This window comes from Mustela putorius, unplaced genomic scaffold, assembly GCF_011764305.1.
Source record: "Mustela putorius furo isolate JIRA1106 unplaced genomic scaffold, ASM1176430v1.1 tig00000450_pilon_pilon_pilon, whole genome shotgun sequence".
NCBI classification, from domain to species: Eukaryota; Metazoa; Chordata; class Mammalia; order Carnivora; family Mustelidae; genus Mustela; species Mustela putorius.
The window spans coordinates 1,260,654-1,281,837 of NW_025421385.1; the positions used below are offsets into that span (position 1 = coordinate 1,260,654).

Genomic DNA, 21,184 nt, shown 5'->3' on the forward strand with positions numbered 1-21,184 from the left:
GTTGTTTCTATCCGCGCTCACACACAAGAAAACACCTTTACTCGGATTTTAAAACCCTCTTTACCGACACAAGCGCAAATACAGCAAGAACCACACTGTTCTAAGCAGAGTTTATCCGGACTTGCTCTAAGACCGGGATCAAACATGTGCTCTGAGCTAAGACATTAGAGAACAGTTTGCATGGTCTCTAAGGCCTTGGTTAAACGCACCCAATCTGGAGATATTTAAAAGAAAAAAGAGAACCAAAAGGACATAAATAGTGAGTAGCTTTGAAGCATCTTACACGTCATCAAATTCACGCCACAAGGTCAGAGCTGTGTCTGTAAACTCCTGATCTCATGCCATGAGCTGAACTGTGGGACCCTCGCCTGCCAGGTCGCCGTGTCCATGCTGCCACTCTTAACCCCGCGTACGTTCCCAGAGGGACGCAGTGTCCGCCAAAGGCTTTAGGTTTAAGTACTGAAGTCGTCATTTCTGGTGTATCATAAACACGTATGTGCTTTTTGATGAAAGACAGTATCCATTAAACATCTTCTGTGAACATATTTTTAATAATTGTAAGATGAAACTCACTGCCTCTGTTTAATTTGAAATACTTCCTTGTAATTAAATTCACTTGATGCAAAGACAGAGTTCATGTTTTATTCAAACCTAAACTTCAGCTTCTTGAATGGTTGATTCAATTCAAAAGGAATGCCCGAAGATGACATTTGAGTTACTGCTTTCTTCTGGGAAAACAATTAAAGGACCCCTTTGGTTCAGAAGTTCTGATTTTAAGGGACAGTGTTTGCTTCTCTGGAAGGCCGGCTCTGGGACTGGCCCTTGAGCGTCACCCGCTGCAGGAGAAGCAGACGCGCACGTGCCCGAGGCGTGCTCCCTGGGGTCCCGCGCATCTGCCGACCGCGGGCCCCTGGGGAGGAGGGTCCCTGGCCAACGGCTCCGAGGCCCCCATGCATGCCCGGTGGGAACAGAGCTGCAGAAATTCTTTCTCGTTCTAAACCTGCCAGAAAGCTCATGGTGCCAGCAGACGGCTCTACTCACCTTGGAGCTGGCGGCCTTTGTACAAATCCCTCGTTCTGGCGGGGTGAGCCCGGGCCGTGTTGTCGCATTTTGGCTGTTCGTACCTGCGGAGCGGGGGAGAGCAGGAAAACGGCTTTGACACTCGGAAGGCGATGGTGTCTTCTGTTTCTCAGGTGCTCAAGCACAGACACCGACCTCCGCCCACAGCACATCTGTGGCATCGACCTCTCCTGATGTATGACCGCTTATGACCTTTGTGACAATTTGCCATCATCAGTTCATTTTTCAGTCGGTAGGAAGGAGCACAGGGCTCTGCATCCTCCTCCAGTTTCTGGAACAAATCTCGCACGGGGGCTGCCGAACGCCACTACCTCCTCGCCACCACCTGTTCCAGGGTTGGACATGGTTCAGAGGGGACAGGCTGGGGGAGAGGAGGCCGCGGGTGTGGCCCGGAAAGAAGGAAAAGTCACAAAAAGAACCACAGAAGTTTACATTTACGTATGACTGGAAGACCAGCTACATCTTAATCCGATTCAGGAAGCTACAAAAGGTTGTCCCTGTGCTAATAGGAAGGGAGGGGAGGGAAAGTGAGGGGAGAGAGAGAAGGAGAGAGACAGAGAGAGACGAGAGAGAGAGAGACAGAGAGAGAGAGAGACAGAGAGAGAGAGAGACAGAGAGAGACAGAGAGAGAGCGCACCACGGGGCACCTGCAGCGAGTGAACGGAAACTGCCGAGAAGTCCTGCCAGGTGGGTCCTGACGTGGGAGCAGCAGGCGGGGTGCTGCTGACCCTGCCCCCGAGAGGGCGCACCGTGGTGATTCCGGAGCTGAGGAATGCAGCTGGCGGGCTTCCCACGCAGGCGCAGGGCAGCAGCTGGCCCCGGTCTCCAGGGGGTGCTTGTGGGCCGCTCTTCAGGGACGCCCGTGGTCTGGGCATGGGTACCACAGACGGGGGAGCCCGGGGTCCGGGGGAGAACCCCCGGCCACTGGGGACACTGAGAGAGAACCCGCTGCCCCCCATACCTCATGGAGCTAAAGGGTGGACAGTGTGCGCCAGTGGGCAGGGGTGCGGGGGGAGGTCCCGGACTGAAGGTTGCTGACTTCCAGAAAGTAAGCGGATTCCCGGCTTCTCACCATCCATTCGGCCCCATGTTCCTCTCTCGCTCCCCTAGAAAGGGAGCTCACACTTACTTCATAGTGGTCATTCCAGATTCTTATCTTTTCTTACTTCTTGTTTTCCCATCAGAGGAAATAAAAGAGAATGAAGTGTCTCCCCGAGGGACACATTTTAAGTGTCCTTCCCTTGGTGGCCAGTCCCGCAGGGCCGAGCGGGTGTGGCTGAAACCAAGGCACCCCTCCCGGCCCTCCCACCCCGAATGGCCTCTTTGATGATAGAGACTGTGACACCCACTCCCGCGAACGTAATATGTCTTTATGAAGTGTGGTTTTTGAAATTAAAGAGTCCCTGACACACTCAGCGAGTAGTTAAGCGATCACATTTTAACCAACAGCCATTAGCTCATGTTCTTGGGAAATGCGGTGGGGTTCCTTACAGACGGCAGAGGAGCCACAGCCGTGAGAATGCAAGCAAGGGGAGGGGGACCCACGTCTCAGCCCGGGGGACTCCTGTCCCTCCCGGCACCATAGCAGGGAGATGAGAGCCGGACATTTGCCAAGAGGAACTGAGCAGAAGCAGCCAGCCCATGAGGTCGCCCTGTTTTCACAGACACGCGTCAATCTGGAGAACTCCCCGTTCCAGGCTCTGGGTCAGTGTCTGGGGAGCTGGAATAGGCTGGAATAGGCTGGAACTGACACCTGCATTAGAAGTGACGTCGTCACAGCTGACGGCCCGTCAAAGAGGAGCCGTGAAAAGACAAGCAAGTGTTCCAGCTTCTGATGGATGAGCTGGAAACTCAGGGCCCGGCCGTTCCTGGGGACATCCTGCTCCTAGGAATACCCGAGCGCACCTCGGGGACGCTCACGGCTGCTCTGTCGGGTTAGAAGCTGAACGGGTAATAGGAACTCTGTGCAGAGCCTCGGGAGTGCCGGAAGTCAGTGCCGGCGTCTTCACAAGGGCCGTAAGAGACCACACTGTTTCCAAACCCCCGTTCTGATCTCGAACTCTGCAGCGACCCAGCAGCTAGCCACCCTGGTCATTCTGGTTTTGTTCCCAATTTGTCCTGGACGTGTCTTAAGAATCCTAGCATTTTGCTGATATAAAAAAAAAGTATATTTAAATGAAAGCATCCTGCCTCTTTTACAGAATATTGGGAAGTGCCTTGACCTGCAGAACTGGCAATCTCCAGAAATAGAATTAATGCCTTTGAAGTCTCGAAAAAAAATCAAATTCTGGGTTGACATCCATCACATTCTTTTCGATAGTGTTGAACTTATTTGTATAAAAAAAAAAAAAAAAGAACTTGTCTTCGTTCCCCATCCGCTTGGCCATCAGAGAGCAGGCTTTCTGCCAGGGAGAGACGTGATTCCACGCTCCGGGGCCCGTGCACTCGGCCACTGAGAGAGTCGGTTCCTGAGGCTGGGACGGGGGCGACGTAGGAAGGGCCCGGAGCCAGCGGCGATGGGTGGGCCCGTCCTCAGCTGTGACGCTGTGGAAGGGGAGCCTGTCCGCCCTGGGAGCTGATGCGCTCGCCGGCAGTCCGCCCGCCGCGCTCCGTCCGACGCCCGTGCCCGCTCTCCCCACCCCGCGGCAGTGGCCAGGCCGGAAGCTGCCCCTCGCAGCCCAGATCCTGTCCTGCCGCCCATGCTGTGGGCTCGAGCAGCTGCCTGGGCTCCAGCCCACAGGCAATCTGCACATGTAGCTCAAATGTCAGTTCTGACACCGAAAAGGCAGGAGGACCGGGAAGCGCTTCTGCACCTGGACCAACTCACGCTTCCACCCAGATGATCACCCCTAGACGATCAGATTAGAAGCCCTGTGAGAAGGAGGCAGCCGTCTGCCCTGGCAGGCAAACCACGTGGGCTTGTCGTCCTCAGCACAGCCTACAACAGAACCCATGCGCTTTAGCGTTCTTGCTTGGGGACACGAGGAAAAGGAAGCTGGCTTACGACAATGCTTCTTCTGTGTATGGCTTCTTTCTGTCCCGGATTTTTAAATCGTTCTTCCCCATCAGTCAATACAAATGGGAAAGATAACGGAGGGCGAAAACCCGAATCGTCTACCCCAACATTAACACAAATCCATGAAGCTTCTCCCTGGAACGGATTATTTCAGAAAATCATGAGAAAGGAGCCCGAACACGACTGGGCATTTACACAGGAACGCGGAGGACCTCCCGATGATGCTGGTCCGTCACCGAGGGAACCCGGTGCTGGCTGGGCTGCGGACGCTGGCCAGCAGCTTACCAGATGTCCCTTAATATTGGTAATTTGGACTGATTTCCCAACACCCACGCCCCCCTAGAGATCAGTTTAAACTAATTTTTCCTGCTGGTGACGGGCTTAGCCATGGTCGCTTGATCCAATTCTGGCCAACAATTCATGCATTGAATTCACTAGGGGCCTCGGAGGGAGGGTGGGTTGGCTTCCTAAGAAAGACAGAGACGGGCGGTGCATCTCCTGAATGCTGCAGTGTCTGGAAGAGATGCTCGGATCCTGGCAGTCACTCGGCACCATGAGAAGAGTCCAAGGGCAAAGACAACTGTGTCCTCACCGACATCACCGGATCACAGCGTCAACCGAAACGGAGCTTTCTCCACCTCTGTAATTCTTACCTGAGGTGAAGCAGCCTCTTGTTTATGCCTACTTGTCAGAGGTACCACTGTTAGACATGAAAAATGTCCTAATTGATACACCTTGGCTTTGGATCCAAACAACTGGGTTCCGGCTCCGGGACCTCCACTGTGCCAGGCAGCGCTCACTCCCTCCGTCTGGACTGCGCCCCTGCATACATCTGTCAGATCAACCCCCAGGATCTTCAGGACTTGACTCCAACATCCGCTTTCCAGGGTGGATCCCCTGCCATTCAGGTCAAGTTGAAGCCCCCAATCCCACCCCCACACACCCTCTCCTCTTCCTGGTTCATTCTCCTCCAGAGCAGTGGGCATTCGCCAGCACATTTCCTGATACTCAGGGCAACTACTTCTCTGCTTTGCCTAAAGTCCATCTCCTTCCATTGGAACAGAAGCCCTGTGGGAGCATGGGTTTTGTGCATTTTGTTTCTGGTACATTCCTCACCCCTAGAACAGCATGCATGACACTGAGGGCACTGGGAGGTGGCTTGTCCCAGGTCTGGTGCCAAATGATGGGAACCCTCCTCCAGGAACAGTAGACCTGGTCTGGGGGTGACAGGCTGAGCATCCAGTGAGGGGAGACCCCCAGAAAACCTATGGGGAAGGCTTTCCTTGCCGTCAGAAGGAAGCCCCAACTCTGTTAGATGATGCTTCTAGAAACTCTGTCAGGGATAAATCACAAAGCAATCCCGTACGTAAAGGTGTCCAAGCAGAGAGAACAACAGCAGCAACAGATGCTTATTAAAGCCCTTGAACTGCTGAGACAGTCCGAACTGCCCTTCACCTTTGAGGGTGCGAGCTGCTGAGATTGGATGCCGTGGGGATGTGAGGTCTCCCTCGTGCCGCCGCAGGAGTGCTGCTTGCTCCTTCCCTGATACTCCCCAAGCAGGAGAGAAAGTCCCCGCGGGAGGAGACCTGCTCGCTGGGTCAGTGCTCCTTCCCCAGCCGCGGGATAGTGATGGGCTCTCGTGGACCATCTGCATTTGGGATGGATGAACGGAAGGTAAGAAGGAAGGGAGGGGGAGGGCTGGTGGGAGGACGGACGGACGGATGGACGGACAGACACGTAAAAGGCTGCATGGGAATATGAAGAGATGGAGCGTTTCTTCCTCGAAGTAACTCATGGCCATACTTGAGAAATTGGGGGAATAATTTAGGAAGTGTCAACATGCCTGTGTCTAGGTCCTAGAAAAGAAACCAGTGGCTAAATTTGAAAGCTTTTGAGAAGAATATTTTTGTACATTTGTAATTGTTTTTATATAAATCTATGGACATTTGAGATCACTTCATATAACAAAGAATGGCAAACACATCTTCACTCGTGTTTTTACAAATTCCGTGAGTCGTTTGTGTGATTCGGGTCACGCAACCGTTTGCCCAAACTCATGGAGCAGGAGTGAGCCCCGTTTCTGTATCTCAGAGCCCGGCGCAGCGCGTGCTGCTCTGGCCTTTAGCGCATCGTCTTTGCTTTTGTACTATAGACAGCCCTTCTGGGAGATCAGTTCTTTCAGCCTGGGAAATGCTTGGCTCCCTTTGCCAAAACCAGAAGCCCATGGAAGCTTCCAGTGCTACCCGAGTGCCCACCACGCCAGATCCCAGAGCCGGTTTCCATAGTCCCAGCCTGCGTCCGTATCGACAGAAGCAAACATGGCGTAAAGAGCTCAGCCTCCATAACCACTTGCTGCCGTTCACACAGGCAGCTCCTGGTGGCCGTCCCAGAGATGGTTTCCTCCGGCTTCTGACGGCCAGAGCCATCGGTTTCTGCAGGCTGCCTAGACAGGGAAGCGAGTGCATGGCGGGAACAGTCGGGCAACCGAGTGAAGTCTGGCCGCCAGGCATCCACGTTGGAGGCACCCATGGGGGTTTGCCCCCCATCTCCTCCCTCCCTCGGCCCATGGGCACAGCTTTACCTGGTAGACGTTCCGGGGATGGGGCGTCCGGTGTCCACCAGGACACACCAGCAGTAGCCAGTTGAGGGGTGGCACTGCACCGGCTTGTAGAGGCCGCCGTGGGCGCACTCGGGGATCACCACATTGTCGCTCTCGGGCCGCCTGGCCTCCTCCAGAGCTGACTGCTGCTCCTGGTCACACGAGGACACTAGGGGAAGAAAGACAGGGGTGTGAGCGTACAGCACGGGCAGCCCCGCGCGGAGTCCCTAAGGGTGCCCGGAGAGCCGCCGAGACCTGAGAAGGAAGGGGCTGGGGCTGGTCCGTCGGAGCGGCAGACACATCAGGAGAGAGTTGCGGCACACGTGCCCCGGGACCCCTCCTGTTAGGGGCGGATGGTTCCGGACACACAACAGGACTGCGGGAAAAGCTGGACATCAGCCGGTGCCAGGTTTACATCTGGGATGTAAGCACCAAGGCCATTTGTAAGTATTTTCTAACATTTTTTTACAATCTGTGCTGGACCTAGAATCACGTTCTACTTCTTTCAATATTGTCACCACTTTTATTTGCTGAAGCAAAGGAAGTGAACATCCATGTGCCTGGCTTATTTGCGAGCACAGTGGAACCCTGTCTCAGCCCACAATGAGCCCAGGGCCACTCGGCAGAATGCGTGTACGCAGAACAATGAATCCTAGAAATGACAGTGGAAACGCCTGCTGTTAACCACGAGAGAGACACAGTGTAACAGTAACAGTTACACTGTGTAACAGTGTAACCCTGACTCTCATGGAACAAAACAGTTGCTGTTTAGAGTTTTCCTCTGCTTGAACTGCCCTCGGTCATTTCATGGCTTTTCTAAGTTAGCCACTGGGTAGATGAGAAAACAGAGGAATGCACAAGTCACACAGGGAATGCCATGCAGCTAGAAAGGGGCCACCCCAGAGCGCAGATCCAGACCGACAGACTCCGAAGCCCGTGGTCTGATCGCGCGGCCAGCCTGTGCCCCACGGACTCTGGGCAGATGGGGATCTCACGCCATCTGTGCACACTGGCTTAAATAAGCCAACTGCAAAACTCTATGGGGCTCCTCAAAAGTTAAATACAGAACTACCCAGCCCAGCAACTGCCCTTCTCGGTGTTTACCCAAAGAATAAAAGAACACTAATTCAAGGACACCTGCCCCCATGTTTATAGCAGCATGATCGACAATAGTCGAACTATGGAGAGACCCCATGTCCATCGACTGATGAAGGCATGGTGTAGAGACAACGGAATATTATTCAGCCATAAAGAAGAATGGAATCCTTTTGCTGTATTTGTGATAATGTGGATGGACCTAGAAAGCATGACGTTAAATGAAAGAAGTCAGAGAAAGACAAACACCATACGAGCTCACTCATATGTGGAATTTAAGAAACAGAACAAATGAACATAGTGGGGAAAGAGAGAGAAAGAAACTAAGACGCCGATTTCTAACCCCAGAGAGTGATGGTCGGGGGGGGGGGTGGGGGACGGAGGAAACAGGTGACGGGGATGAAGGAGGCCCTTGTGATGAGCACCGGTGATGTGCGGAAGTGCCGAAGCCCTATATGGTACACCTGAGTCTAATATTACACGGTACGCTAGTTAACTGGAATGTAAATTAAAATTTGGAGGAAAAAAAGAAAGCTCTAAAAGTCAGCCCATCCCTTGGCGTATCCACACTCCAGTATCCCAACAAAGTGAGTCCTGTCCACTCAGTTGTCCTCAGAAGGTAATGACTTTGAGTCAAATAAAGTAAAACATGGAGAATAACTTTATCCTTCATTATCAAGTCACACATGGTTTAAAATATAATTTAGAAATATTCAGCATATTTCAAATATTCCTCTTCTGGATCCTTCCAGCCTAAATACATGACAGTAAAAATGAACAGCGGCAAATCAAATCCCCTCACATTGTAAAGAAAATGTGGGGACATGTCTGAGATTTGTCTGTGGAATGAGCTTCTCTAGGTGCGGCCTCTGGACCCCTGAGCAGGAAGACGTTGGAACAAGCATCCGGTTGCACGACCACTCGTCCAGGGGCTTGAGGTCAAGGCGAATCTCAGAGCCGCCGTGTCTCGAGGCAGGACAGGTGGGGCCTCCCAGCCCCAGAGGAGCTGCCGAGACCTGAGCCCTGAGTTCCCCGTCAAGCACGTGGCTAACGGCAGAGCGGCCCTCCACCCCGGGGCCCACACCCCCAGGAGCACACCCGTCCTCACGAGAAGCTGCTGTGGCATCTAGAAATGACATTCTTCTGCTTTCGGGTTTCTTCTTGCAAAGGAAAATAAAATAAAATAACGCACTGAGTGAATATATTTTGATTAGAAATCTCTATAGCACTTTTCTACCTCTGAAGTGTTCTCTGTGAAGTATGCCTGGGTCCGCTTAGGAGCCACTTAGCTACCATTCTGTGACTGTAGCTGTGACAGCAGACAGCTGGAGACCACCAGGATGCTGAGATAGAGCGTGTTCCCACGTGGGGGCCGAGAGGCGGGAGGCGCGCCGGACGGCTGTCGGGGACGGCACCTGCCACGGGCCCAGCACACGGGCAGGAGTCACGTGCGGAGCGTCTCTACGGACCATGTTTCAGAAGACTTGGCTGTGATCGCCACTCCTCCCCCAGGGCCAGGAGAGCACCTGGCATATATCAGGCTCTCAAGAGATTTCTTTTTAGATAATGAACCATGGTTATGACGATAATAGTTGGAAAACGACTTGGATTTTAGCCTCTCTGGCACCTGCATGTACCGTAGGACGATAATCATACGTGGAATTTTGTGATTCGTTCTTACTGATATAACCAAATGCTATTAAATTTTTTAAGCCATATACATTTCCACATATGTACTAGAAAAACCTAGAAATGTTGCCTTTCAGATCCTTCTCCATGCTCCTACCCAAAAGCTATTCCGCAGCTCCCTAGACTGAACAAGGCCTCCTGAAACCACAGAGGAGCCAGACTGAAGCGCGACTAATCACCGTATCGGTCCAGAGCCAGGTTTTGTACGATAATCACGGAACCCACGAGTCACTCAAATGTCACAGCTGGTGCCAAAATCATTTTCATGGATACGAGGAGAAGGAAGAAATCGGCCCTTGGGCTCACAGAGCAGCTCACACTGCTAACGGCGGGCTCTCTGGTGGCCGTGCGGAGAGCCTGGTACGGAGACCCGTCCCAGCAGCTGGTCTCCGGGCTGGTACCGAACAGCCGGTGGGACCCAAGGCCGGCCTGCAGTGTCCTGCGCTGGGTCCCACCGTGCCCACTGGGGTGCTATCTGCCTCGTACGTGAACTTTGAGGACATTGGTCTATGGTCTTGGGCTGTGCAGACCACGGACCCGCTCCGGGCCCCCGGGGAGCTGCTGTCTGAGCAGCCTTCCACTCTGCGAGGCCTCCAAGTATTTCCAATAAATTCTTTGTATCCTTAGTTACCCAGGATCAGATTTTTTTTTGTCTGTAAGTTAAGAACTTAAACAACAAAGTTCTGATCCTTGAACAGTCTGACCTCGGGTTGGCATTTGGTTTTGATTTCTGAAATAACAGCAATGATCCGTGCGTGTGACACCCCCTGGTTGAAGACCTTCTCTGCGTCAGGCGCCGTTCCAGAGCCCACGCGGGCCACTTCTAAGTACACAAGCACAATTTGTGGCCACCCTGTGTCTGATACCACCACCACCTGATTCTTTTAAAAATTTCAATTTGTTCCTTTAGAGTTCTGTCCTATGCTATACACTCTAGATTTTGCTCATCGAATACATGGACACAGAAATAAAATCCAGCATGCATTACATGGTCATCGGAAAGCCGCTTTCACTCCAAGTTGGAAATTGTCAAGAAGAAAGTGACAGTGATTTGATTTCTTACTGTGTTGCCCAGGACATCCCTGGCGATCACCAGAAGTCATCAGGGAAAATAGAGTTGAGCCGCATCTCAGCGGCAACTAGGTGTTCCTTTCCAGAAACCCTCAGTGTAGTTAGTCCAAGACAGATGGACTTTCTTCCGGGGAGAATTTTCTAGCACACGCACCACCACCACCCCCACGTCCCACCCCGGAAAACACACCGCTCACTGTAGCAACCCCTTGGATCCCTTTTGGAAATTTTATTAGTGAACAGAATTTATGGTGTGATTCTCCGGGCACCAAATACTTTTTGTGCTTCATCCAACGACACATTGTATCTATAGGAATGGTTCCGGGAAATTCCTGAAATGTCCCTTTTGAGTATTTCATTTAATATTTGCAGATCCGTTATAAGCAAAATAAGATTGATTAAGTCAACAATCTCTTATAATTTGCCAAAAATGTTGTAAAATACAGAAGACATTAGAGGTGAGTCAGAAGAAATTCCACGCTGGTTTGCATAAACATCTTGGTTGGTTAGAAATGTTAACACGAGCAATTTTATTTGGTAAATCTGGTTCCACATGGGAACTTAGGGAAATGCAGTTATGTTTTCTGTCCATGAGGGCATCTCAGAGGAAAATCTTCTTTAGACAAACTCCTGTCAGCCTCCGGGAATAGGGGCTGAACAGAAGCATGATTTCTGCATTGGAAAGTGGCCCTCCTCACCACGATGGCCTCAGCGCCGGGGAACCTGACCACAGGTTCCACAAGGGCTCCTGCTGGGGACACGAGAAGGTGGCACAATCTCCCCGTGTTCCATGAGGGTCATCAAGAACTTCAAATGGAGGCAAACGGGGAGCAGAGCGACAGAAGTCATATTTCATCACAACTCCGGAAGCTTTCGGTCACGGAGACCCCCCGGAGCATGGCTTCGAAAGGGACCCAAAGAGACAGGTCTTGAGGAGGGGCCAGAAGCATATCGATAAGTCCCCACAAAGCATTAGGAAAGGATGCAGGGAAGAAGGATCTTTTCTGGAGAGAACGGAAGAGTGAGAATGGAAACGAGGAAGCTGGGAAGGGGAGGCCGGCCCCGAGCATGGCGGCCAGGCAACGCCCCAGAGCCTGGCAGGGCAGAGCCAATGTCTGCCGCCGGCTGGACCCAGCGGCTTACAGAGGCCACCAAAGCTGGGCTTAGCTCAATGATATTAATAGACGTTAGATTGACTCCATTCCAAATAATGGCCATCAACGGAGAAAAATAAGGTTTGGGATGCTGGAAAATAATTCAGCAAGAAAATAAAATAACGCACACAAAATTCAAAGTATAATATCTAGTTTAATATGTTAGACACAAATATTTCCATTTGATTTCCTCTCCAGCAGGGCTCTACTGCTATGATGGTCTCTTGCACGAAACGTTGAGGAGTTCGTGTATGAAGGAAGAGAGATTGAAAAAGGAAAAAGATGAACAGGATTATAATGTGAGCTCATAGAAAGGGCCAAGGAAGGTCCGATGAATCAGAAGTCACTGCATTTGCCCAGGAGAAGCTGCCCAAAGACAGACCCCATTTGAGAACGATGTCACGGGAAAACGAAAAGTTGAGATGTTATTTAGAACTGAGGATGGGGTCAAAGGGATATTTTCCTAATTAAAGCGGTGGAGAAGGGAGCCTTTTGGATAAAAAGGTACCTGCTCCTGCAGAGTTGGAAAGTGAGTAGAAACCTTCCAGTATAGCTATGGGGGGGGGACAGGATTGGAGCGCTGAGCCCGTGGGGGGTCACCAGGGGAAAGGTCAGGTCCTAAAGTCGGAATCAGGCTCCCAGCTTTTCTGGGTCCCTCAGTCTCTCATCCGACCAACTTCAGCGAAACCGAATCCCATGTCCTCCCTTAGCCCAACCTGCCGGTCTCCCAGGATGACTGCAGCCAAGCACAGCGGAACAGTGATAGGTTCTGTATGAACTTCAAGTGTCACTAATCCCCCAGGAGGCACGGAGATGCAAAGACAGTAAAGAATGACTCGGGGCCGGGAGGAAAATTTAGGGACCATGGGGGCTTCGATTTAAATCCCGTATTCAAGCATCAGAATGGGGAAATACGCGATTTTTCTGTAACTGGTGGATCCACCGACGTCCACATTCATATCACATTATCCTACCAGTGACCCGGCCACCACGTAACGACTGACATATAAACAAAGCTCAAGTTACCAACGGGTCTGGAGCAGCCGGTGGTGCGTCTGCTAAGCGCTCTGCAACGGCCGCGTCGGGTGGCAGAGACCTGTCCTCAGCTCTCCATATGGCAGGCACAATCCATCACACCGCCGGATCTCGGCATCGTCCACCGAAGGGCAGCCTGCCACCCAGCTCACCAGATCTGTTCTCACCCAGGCCGCGGGCTTCCATAGTCCATAGTCCATAGACAGCTCTACTCTACCATGGCCTCACCAGCTGCCCTGCTGGTCCCTTGAGCTCCTGCAAGATGTGCTAACTGTTCCCACAACTGCGGCGATCACCCTGAACTTCTGGCCTGGCCCACTCCACTCACTCTGGCCAACTTCTGAGGAGACAAGCTCTCTCTGGCTCGGAGAGCCTGCCGTGTGTGTGGCCCAGACACCGGACCTCCGGGGCCACACACGCCACTCAGAGCAGACTCCCAAAAAGTCATTAGCACTCTGGGGACAGGTTGCCTCAATAGTTTTCCATTAAACCATTAAACTAGAAATAGGAGCACAATCCCAATTTGTTTCTATAAATTTTAATTTCTGCAATCATATAACAACTGTATTTTTAGAAAACTTCCTCTGTAAATTTGGTTGGATTATTAATTTTAAAATATTATTTTATTTCCCAAGCTAGCAATATATTTTGGTGACTTAAAATGTGTCTGACAGTGCGTTCCAATAATCTGACAACCAAAGGCAAAGCAGATTATGACAAACAGCTGCAGAACATTTATGAACCTAAAGGGAGCAAAAAGCACTTAATGATGATCTCATTAACCGTATGCCACGTGATTTTAGTATGATGTTTAAAAAAAAAAAAGAGAGAGAGAGAGAGAACTTCGGGTTTGGCTACATTTCCAGAATATGCAAGTTGCACATGTAAGTTCTTCCAGCTGGCGCACATCCTAAGGGTTTCACATTAATATTTACTTTTTCATTGTTCATTATCCAACAGGCACAGAATCCCAAAAACCTCCTTAAAAGACTGAAATACTTGAAACTCTGTTTTTGCCCATCCTCATGTCCAGCACCGGCATTCTTAGTCGTCTGCACACCTCACCAGCACTCCCGGACCCAAATCGTCCACAACGAGGTTGCTATTGTCTGTGCTGCTGGGAGAGCACTGCCCAGCTGCTGGCTGGTTGGTGAGGTGGTGGTGGTGGGGTACTGTTGTTTTCTATAAGGGACCCTGTGTCCCTTTATCCATATAATAATCTGCTCTTGGAACATTCTGTGTTCTAAGACATAAAGAATTCCATAAAATTGTCACTTAACAGTACCAACACCCTTAGAGTTTCTCAGAAACTATTTGCAGATAATACCGATGGTCCTTGCTCGTTGTATTTCCATTAACTCGTATCCTCTTACCTAACTTCTACTGACAGATTCTACATTCTATTTACCCCCATCTAATTTATTTCCATAAATGAAGAAGCAACCCAGCAAATTTAACATTCAAAGTCAGCATTTTTACTTAAATCTCTGGTAATCGTTCCAAAAATATGGCAGGCTACAAGACCTGAAGTGAAGATTAAACAAGATAAAGAGAAACACAGAGTCTGATCTGGCCTATGGCTTTAGGGAAGTCGTGTACATTACAGGAGTCACTTGCCAGGTGTCATAGCAGGGAACTCCTCATGAGATGGTCAGAGGCACAACGGGATATTACATGAGACATTCAGAATGAAGGATAAGACGTCATGCAAAACTGAAGGGACCATTTAAAATACTAGAAATAATACTCAGTAACTCTTTCAGATACTTTGATAACACTATGCCTTATATTAAAATGTTTTCAGTTATAGTAAAACTATCCACTTTTAGGAAAATTTAGGTGTTCACTTTTATTAAGGTGAACCACTTTGTCAATTAAATGGCTAAACTCCCAGAAAACTGAAATTAGAGGAAAACCTTCTCTATCTGTTAAAAAGCATATACTTCAAAAACCCCCAGCAAACATCAGATTTAATGATAAGACTGAAGGCTTCCACTCTAAGACTGGAAGGAGTCTCACCACTTCTGTTTGTCATTACACTGGGTATCCAGGCAAGGCATTAAAGGTGAGAAATAGAAACACATAAAGATTGGAAAGAAAAAATGTAGAACTTTCTTTAATCACATGTGATAGAATTATGCTTGTAAGAAGGAACTAAAACATCTACAAAGAAAAAAACTCCTAGATTTAATAGATAAACATAGCAAAGTCTCAATGTAAAATGTCATTATACAAAAATGACCTCTAACTCCATGTAGTAGCAATGAATAACTAGAAGACAAAACATTTAAATGGCATTTTAAATAACTTCAAAAACATGAAATAAATTTATGAAAAGATGTGCAAGAACTTGAAAAAACACTGCTGAGGAAATGAAAGGAAACCAGCACAAACACAGACAGACGCACCATGTTCATGGAACAGAAGACTCAGTGACGTTATGATGTGCATTCTTCTCAACTTGCTCTGTGGTTTGAACACAATTTCTATCCAAGTCCTAGGAAGCTCTGGGTTCCTGGATGGGCCAGTCAGTTAAGTGTCTGACTTCAGTTCAGGTCATGATCCCAGGGTCCTGGGATTGAGTCCCACTTTGGGCTCCCTACTCTGTATAGATCCTGCTTCTCCCTCTGCCTCTCTCTCTCTCTCCCTCTTTCTCCGCCTGTGTGTGTGTGTGTGTGTGTGTCTCACAAATAAATAAATAGAACACAAAAAAAGAAACAAAGGGATATATAGTACATTATGCTATCTATATGAAACTCTAGTCCCTGGAAAAGTAACATAGAATAATGGATAATGGAATTCAAAACAGGAGTTATCTCCCAGAAGGCATTGACCCAGAAAGGCCTGAGGGAGCTTGCCCATGTGATGGAGACTGTCTTGGTCTTGATGGAGTGTGAGTTACATGGGCATTCCCACTTGTCAAAGCTCATTTCACTAAACACATCTCTCTGGTCTGTGCATCTCCCTATATGTAAATTTCCTCAATAAACAAATCAACACTTAAATGAGTCTTTACAAGTTTTTAAAATAAGAATAAAATAGGAATTCTAAGATATGAGAAAATATTGGTCACAATTTAATTGGCAGCATGTTCTTCCTTTTTTAGGTGTGTCTTATGATGGATGGTGCCTTGAATCAGTGATGTACAAAATACACATGAACGCCCACAGTCAGTAGAGCTTAATGAATGCTTTGTCTTTTCCTTCATTTTCCTAGTAGGGTTTGATGTCCCAATATCTATATGTGCTACAAAACAAAGACCTCTTAGCATGAAATATGGCGTCAAGAATAGGATATGAACATCTATAGGCTGAATGGGACTCTAGACCTGTAGTGTTAGCTTTGTCCATAATAACTCTTGGGCCTCCAAGTATGACTTCATTGGTTAAAGAGAGTTTCCATCCCAAGTGCGAATAAAACCAGTGGAAATTCTGTTTGGTCCCATATCCAAAGGATCCCGGTAACATCAGTGTGACTCTGCTTTGTAAGAGTCCCCAAGTCAGAAGCAGTTTTCCTGTCTGGTCAGATGTGTCACATGAACAACCCCTGCGCCCAGCCCTCCCCTTCCCCTCACTTCCCCCATCCGGTCCGCGGTATCCTTCGTCAGTGTCCTCTCTGGCCTGCAATCTCATTATTATTAGCTGGCCCGACTCCCAAGAGTTCGCAGGCCTGCCGCACTGCTCTGACATGCACGGACTAGAGCTTGCTTACCTCTGATGGCCTCTGCCAAGTCCCAATTACCGCTTCAACCACAGCCAGGGAGGCTGGAAATGCGTTGTGTCTTCAGCCAATTCCCACACCAATCCCGGACTATGTCTCACCCCCTCCAGGGTCTCCCACACGGGATAATTGCACACTCACATCTTGCTGACCTATCCTTCCTCCCTTCTTATCAGCAGAGTTTCTATAGCTTTTCCACACCGGCAGCGAGCCTTTCCCGCTCTGTGAACTACCTAGCTTGTGGGATGTCTGTCGGCATCAAGCAAGCTGGGGCGTGGCCAGTGTGTGCGTCTGGACCTGCTTTCCCTCGTCTCCACTCTTGCTCTATGAAGAACATTCCCATTTTCCCGCTTAAGCAGGAGGATGAGACACATGAGCAGAGCCCAGCCAAGATCAGCAGGTACATGAGAAACAAACACCGGTCATTGAATGCCATGAACATTCTGGGGTTATATGTCATGAAGCAGCAGCTCTCTCTACAACAGTCATTCCAGGGCAAGTTTCCAAAACAAATATCTCCCTTTTCTCTCTCTCTCTCTCTCTCTTTTTTTTGTATCTCCTTATGGTATTTTCAAAGTTCTCTCAAAAAGTATTCCTAATTAAGATACCAAATATTTTACTTGAAGCATCTTGTCCATTCCCTTGTTAGTTCCTGACCTTTGCTTCTAGTGCACACACAGTGAATGACAAGCTCACTGAGCAGACTTGTGTTCAGCAAGCACAGTCCAGGGGGCACTGAGCTACACGCGAGGATGCTTGACCATAGTGGGAGGGTCCACGGCAGGAGGTGGACATGTAGGATGGCAGAGACCAGGCTGGGGGTTGGGGGCTCCTGAGCCAAGTTGAAGGATTTTCACAAGCATGAAAGCCTTATTGGAATTTTAAAGACTGCTAAGACCATATGTGTGCTTTAAGAACCCCGGTGGCAAGCTCTTTGATAGAGAACCAAATCAAGACTACCTTACATCTCCTTACCTACAAGGAATAATGAGGCCTTATAATCCGAGGCTACAAGACACATGGAAGGTGAAGCAGTTGACACTGTAAATACTAGGAAGCCCAGATAAAGATCATGGATGATTTAGCACGCGTGCAGTAAATGACTAAGTACCCCATTAAAGGTGTGTCTAGAGCACTGTTCTTTGGAAGGCTAAGGATACCCCAATTTACTGCCCAAACTGCTTAGATGTACATGTACACCGGTCCGGTCAGTGCACTGCACCAGTGAGGGACCTCTCAGCTTTGTTCTGTTGTTTTAAAAGCTATGAAAGTGTCACTTGGGATCACAAAATGTGGGGTCCTCTGCACAATACTGGGTACACAACTGCTGTGTATGAATATATACGGTCTAACTTGTGGATATGAAGAGTTTCACGGCTACACGAAGGGAGATCTGTGAAGTATATTGAGGTCTAAAAAGGACTTCATGATTCAGGCATTTCAGAGATAAAGTGATAAGCTATTTGTTCAGTAGAATCCCACTTACAAAAACTGAATTTTGCACGTGGGCAGAGACCAGAGCCTGACAGGTGAGAACACTGAGTGGGCGTGTAGGACTACGCACCTCGCGCCCGTCCACTTCCTCAGTCGCACGTTAATTCCGCGAGGTGGGATTATCGCTACCATTGTGTAAGTTCAGTGGCTGAGTCAGAGAAGATCAATCATTTTCCCAATCTAGGTAACAAGTGGCAGAGACAAGAGGCGAGGACCAAGCCATCAGGACCCCAGAGCGCCAGTCTGGGTGAGGTGAGTGACTTGCTTTGCGGCCAAGTCACCAGATAATGCGCTAAAACAGGCGCCTCCTTCCATCGGCCACAGATGTCCTCAGAGCGGCTTCCAAGTTTCCTTAGAATCGAATCCCTGATTGTCACATTGTCTTCATCAGTCATGGAGTATTCGTGGTTTTCTTTTTAATTATACAACACAGATGATCAAAGAAGGCAAAAAATTTTAAAAAGAAATAGAAAGAAATGTACCCTTCCACTTTGCTTTTCTTGAAATGGCAGATTGGGCGGAGGGAGACCTTGAAACTTGCGGTATGAATGGAATGGAATGACCCACAGGCCCACTCGAAGAAGGTACCAGATGGGAGTCACAAGGCGAAGGCTTTCCCAAGAGCAGCACGTGTTTGAGACCAGCCATGTAATTTAATTCCAAAGGAAGGTTTTTCAGATTAGCTTTTAATCCAGGGTCACAATTTAATATTTACAGGCTCGTAGGCACGGAACTCAGCTTCTGCACGATCTCCTGCGATCCTAGTAATACCAGAACGAGGGATGTATATATTCCCATCGTGCATTTTACCAACAAAACAAAGGGAGGCTCCAGCAATGTTACGGCTTACTCAAGATGGCAGAGCTCGGAAGAGCTGAACAGGAGTCCACAGTCAGGCTCCAGCACATCACCGCCCTCTCTAGGAACACCCGCAGCAAAGAGAAACATGGGACATCCACAGCCAAACTCATGTTTCCAAAAAAAGAGAGATTTGGATGCAATTCATGGATCCGGTTTCTTTGGAAAGAAAATAGTGACCACGGGTGTCATAGCAACAAACCCAGACTTCAGTAACTGTGGACCCAGAGGTCGTTTCCCATCGGAAACATGCAGCCTCGGCCCCTGAGGGGAGAGCACAGCCGCATGACCCCTGGCTAGGAGAAGCAGCCTCGGCCGGCTCTCAGAGCCCCAACGCTGAGTGGTGCTCGGTCACACCCCCTTCCCACCCCACCTCTGCCTTCCCTGTGGCCCGGCGTCTCCGGGGGGCTCCTCCACGCCGGGGGGCTCCTCCAGAGTGGAAGGCAACGCCACCGGGATTTCTGTAAGTGACAGCTACGCCAGCATCACTCTCACGTGGCTCCGTGCTGTCCCCTTCTTGCTTTTCCTCCACCGTGAGCCTCACTCTCCGTGGTGCTCACCAGTCGCACCCCCGTTCTCCAGCATCCCAGGGCTCTCCACGCTGTGACGGCCACCCCAGCCCTCCCACCGCCACAGTTGGGATCTGGCCTCGACAACCCTCACCGGGCAGCTCACCAGGTGCACACCTGCCCGGCCGTGGCTGACCATACCCCGAAGCCTTCCCCGGCACCACCTGTTAGCTCCAGGACAATCCCCCTCGTCCATGTTCTCTGCTCATGGCCCTTTCGTAGTTAGTGAGACGCAAAGCCTCAAATGTGCTACAGAAATGTCACTTCTTTTCCTTTAAATTGTGTAGAATTAGGAGACTGATTTTCTTAAAGGGGGGTAGGAAAAGTAGTCTGATTTTATATTTGGATTCCTTACACAAGGAATCAGGATGTTTTCCATTTTCAAGAAAAGTCCCGCATTAAGACTTTTATCTGTTTCACCTAAAACAGATACAAATAAAACTGATATCGCTCTCCTAGTTTAACATACACTGTGTCCTCTCAAGCCAACACCCAGAGTCGGCCAGATCTCTCCAAACGAGGGGCGCCTGAGGGGCTCCGTTAAGCATCTGCCTTCGGCTCAGGTCATGATCTCAGGGTTCTGGGATCGAGCCCCGCATCGGGCTCCCTGCTCCGCGGGCGCTGCTTCTCCTCTCGCTCTGCCCCTCCCCCAGCTTGTGCACTCTCTGTCTCACTCTCTGCCAAATAGATAAATAAACTCTTTTAAAAGATGTATCTATACTAGTTTACTTTGCCTGTAGTTAAAGGAAAGAATGGTGGGTTTTAAGTAATCAGATGAGAGAAAAAGACGAAAGTAGCATTTGGACACAAAGGACAGACGTTTGAGAGCCGCAGCCCTACCCACGCGGCACAACCCGCAGACGAGACGCGGTCAGGGTTAGGAACAGTGCAAAGGCTCCCACCGAGTGTTCTCAAGTCGACCTTTCAAGTCTGCCCCTCATTGACAAAGTGCAAAAACCAGCCCCTCCTGCACCGTCACGGAGAGAGACGGAAACGAGAAGAGACGCATAAATCCTGCCGCCAGAGGCCCAGGCTCTCCTGCCCCCCGCGACGTGACTGGGCAAAGGGCAGGAGGCCGCAGAACTGAGCCGGCGGATCTGGTCGTACTGCAGGTCAACAGGGCCTCCACTTAATGGCTTTTACCCCTCAGACCCAGGGAGAAATGGTACTCCAGTGCCTGAGAGTTATGCCCCGAAACACCACCACCTCCCGGCAGTTCACCACAACAAGCGTTTCTGCGGAGGCTAATAGATGACAGGACATGGAGGCGGCTCTTGTAGGGACAGCAACTGGGTGTCACTGGAAGTAACTCGATCCTGAGGTAGAATTCTTCTCCCTTCTTGGGAAACAGGAGCCCTTTCTGTTCTCCGAGAAACCCACTTCTGAAAACAGCCGTGGGAGCGTCTGCCCTGAGCCCAGATGACTGTTCCCTACAAAGGGGGCTGAACGGGGGCGGGGCGTGGACCTACGTGCGAGGGAATAACTCGGAGATGAGCAAACTTTGGACAATTATAGCGGGAAGGGCCCTAGGGTCATTGAGGTCTCCTGACGGACTCTACAGAATTGACAGGAGAAGTCCTACTTCCACAGCATTCGTCAGACTGCAGCGCGGCTCACTCTTCTCCTACCAGCTGTAGCTGCGGACAGCTGAGGGGTCAGTCCACGCTGACACGCTCCCAGCCACTGCCCGTGGGCTTACGGACACTCACGGACACGCACAGATACTCAGAGTACTCTCAAGCACTCACGAACACTCGTCCACGGTCAGAGATACTCACGGGTACTCTCGGACACGCCCAGATCC

The 21,184-nt window shown here is 49.9% G+C and overlaps 1 protein-coding gene across 2 annotated transcripts in view; it reads right to left on the reverse strand.

Annotated features, from left to right (window-relative positions):
- The window catches only part of SMOC2 (SPARC related modular calcium binding 2), a 138,299-nt gene that overhangs the window by 27,829 nt on the left and 89,286 nt on the right, over positions 1 to 21,184 (reverse strand). For both annotated transcript variants that reach the window (XM_045080005.1, XM_013044334.2), the window contains exons 8-9: positions 6,678 to 6,864; positions 1,042 to 1,124 (exon numbers count right to left, since the gene is read on the reverse strand). In XM_045080005.1, coding sequence (XP_044935940.1) covers positions 1,042 to 1,124; positions 6,678 to 6,864 — 270 coding nt within the window. The remainder of the gene's footprint in view (positions 1 to 1,041; positions 1,125 to 6,677; positions 6,865 to 21,184) is intronic.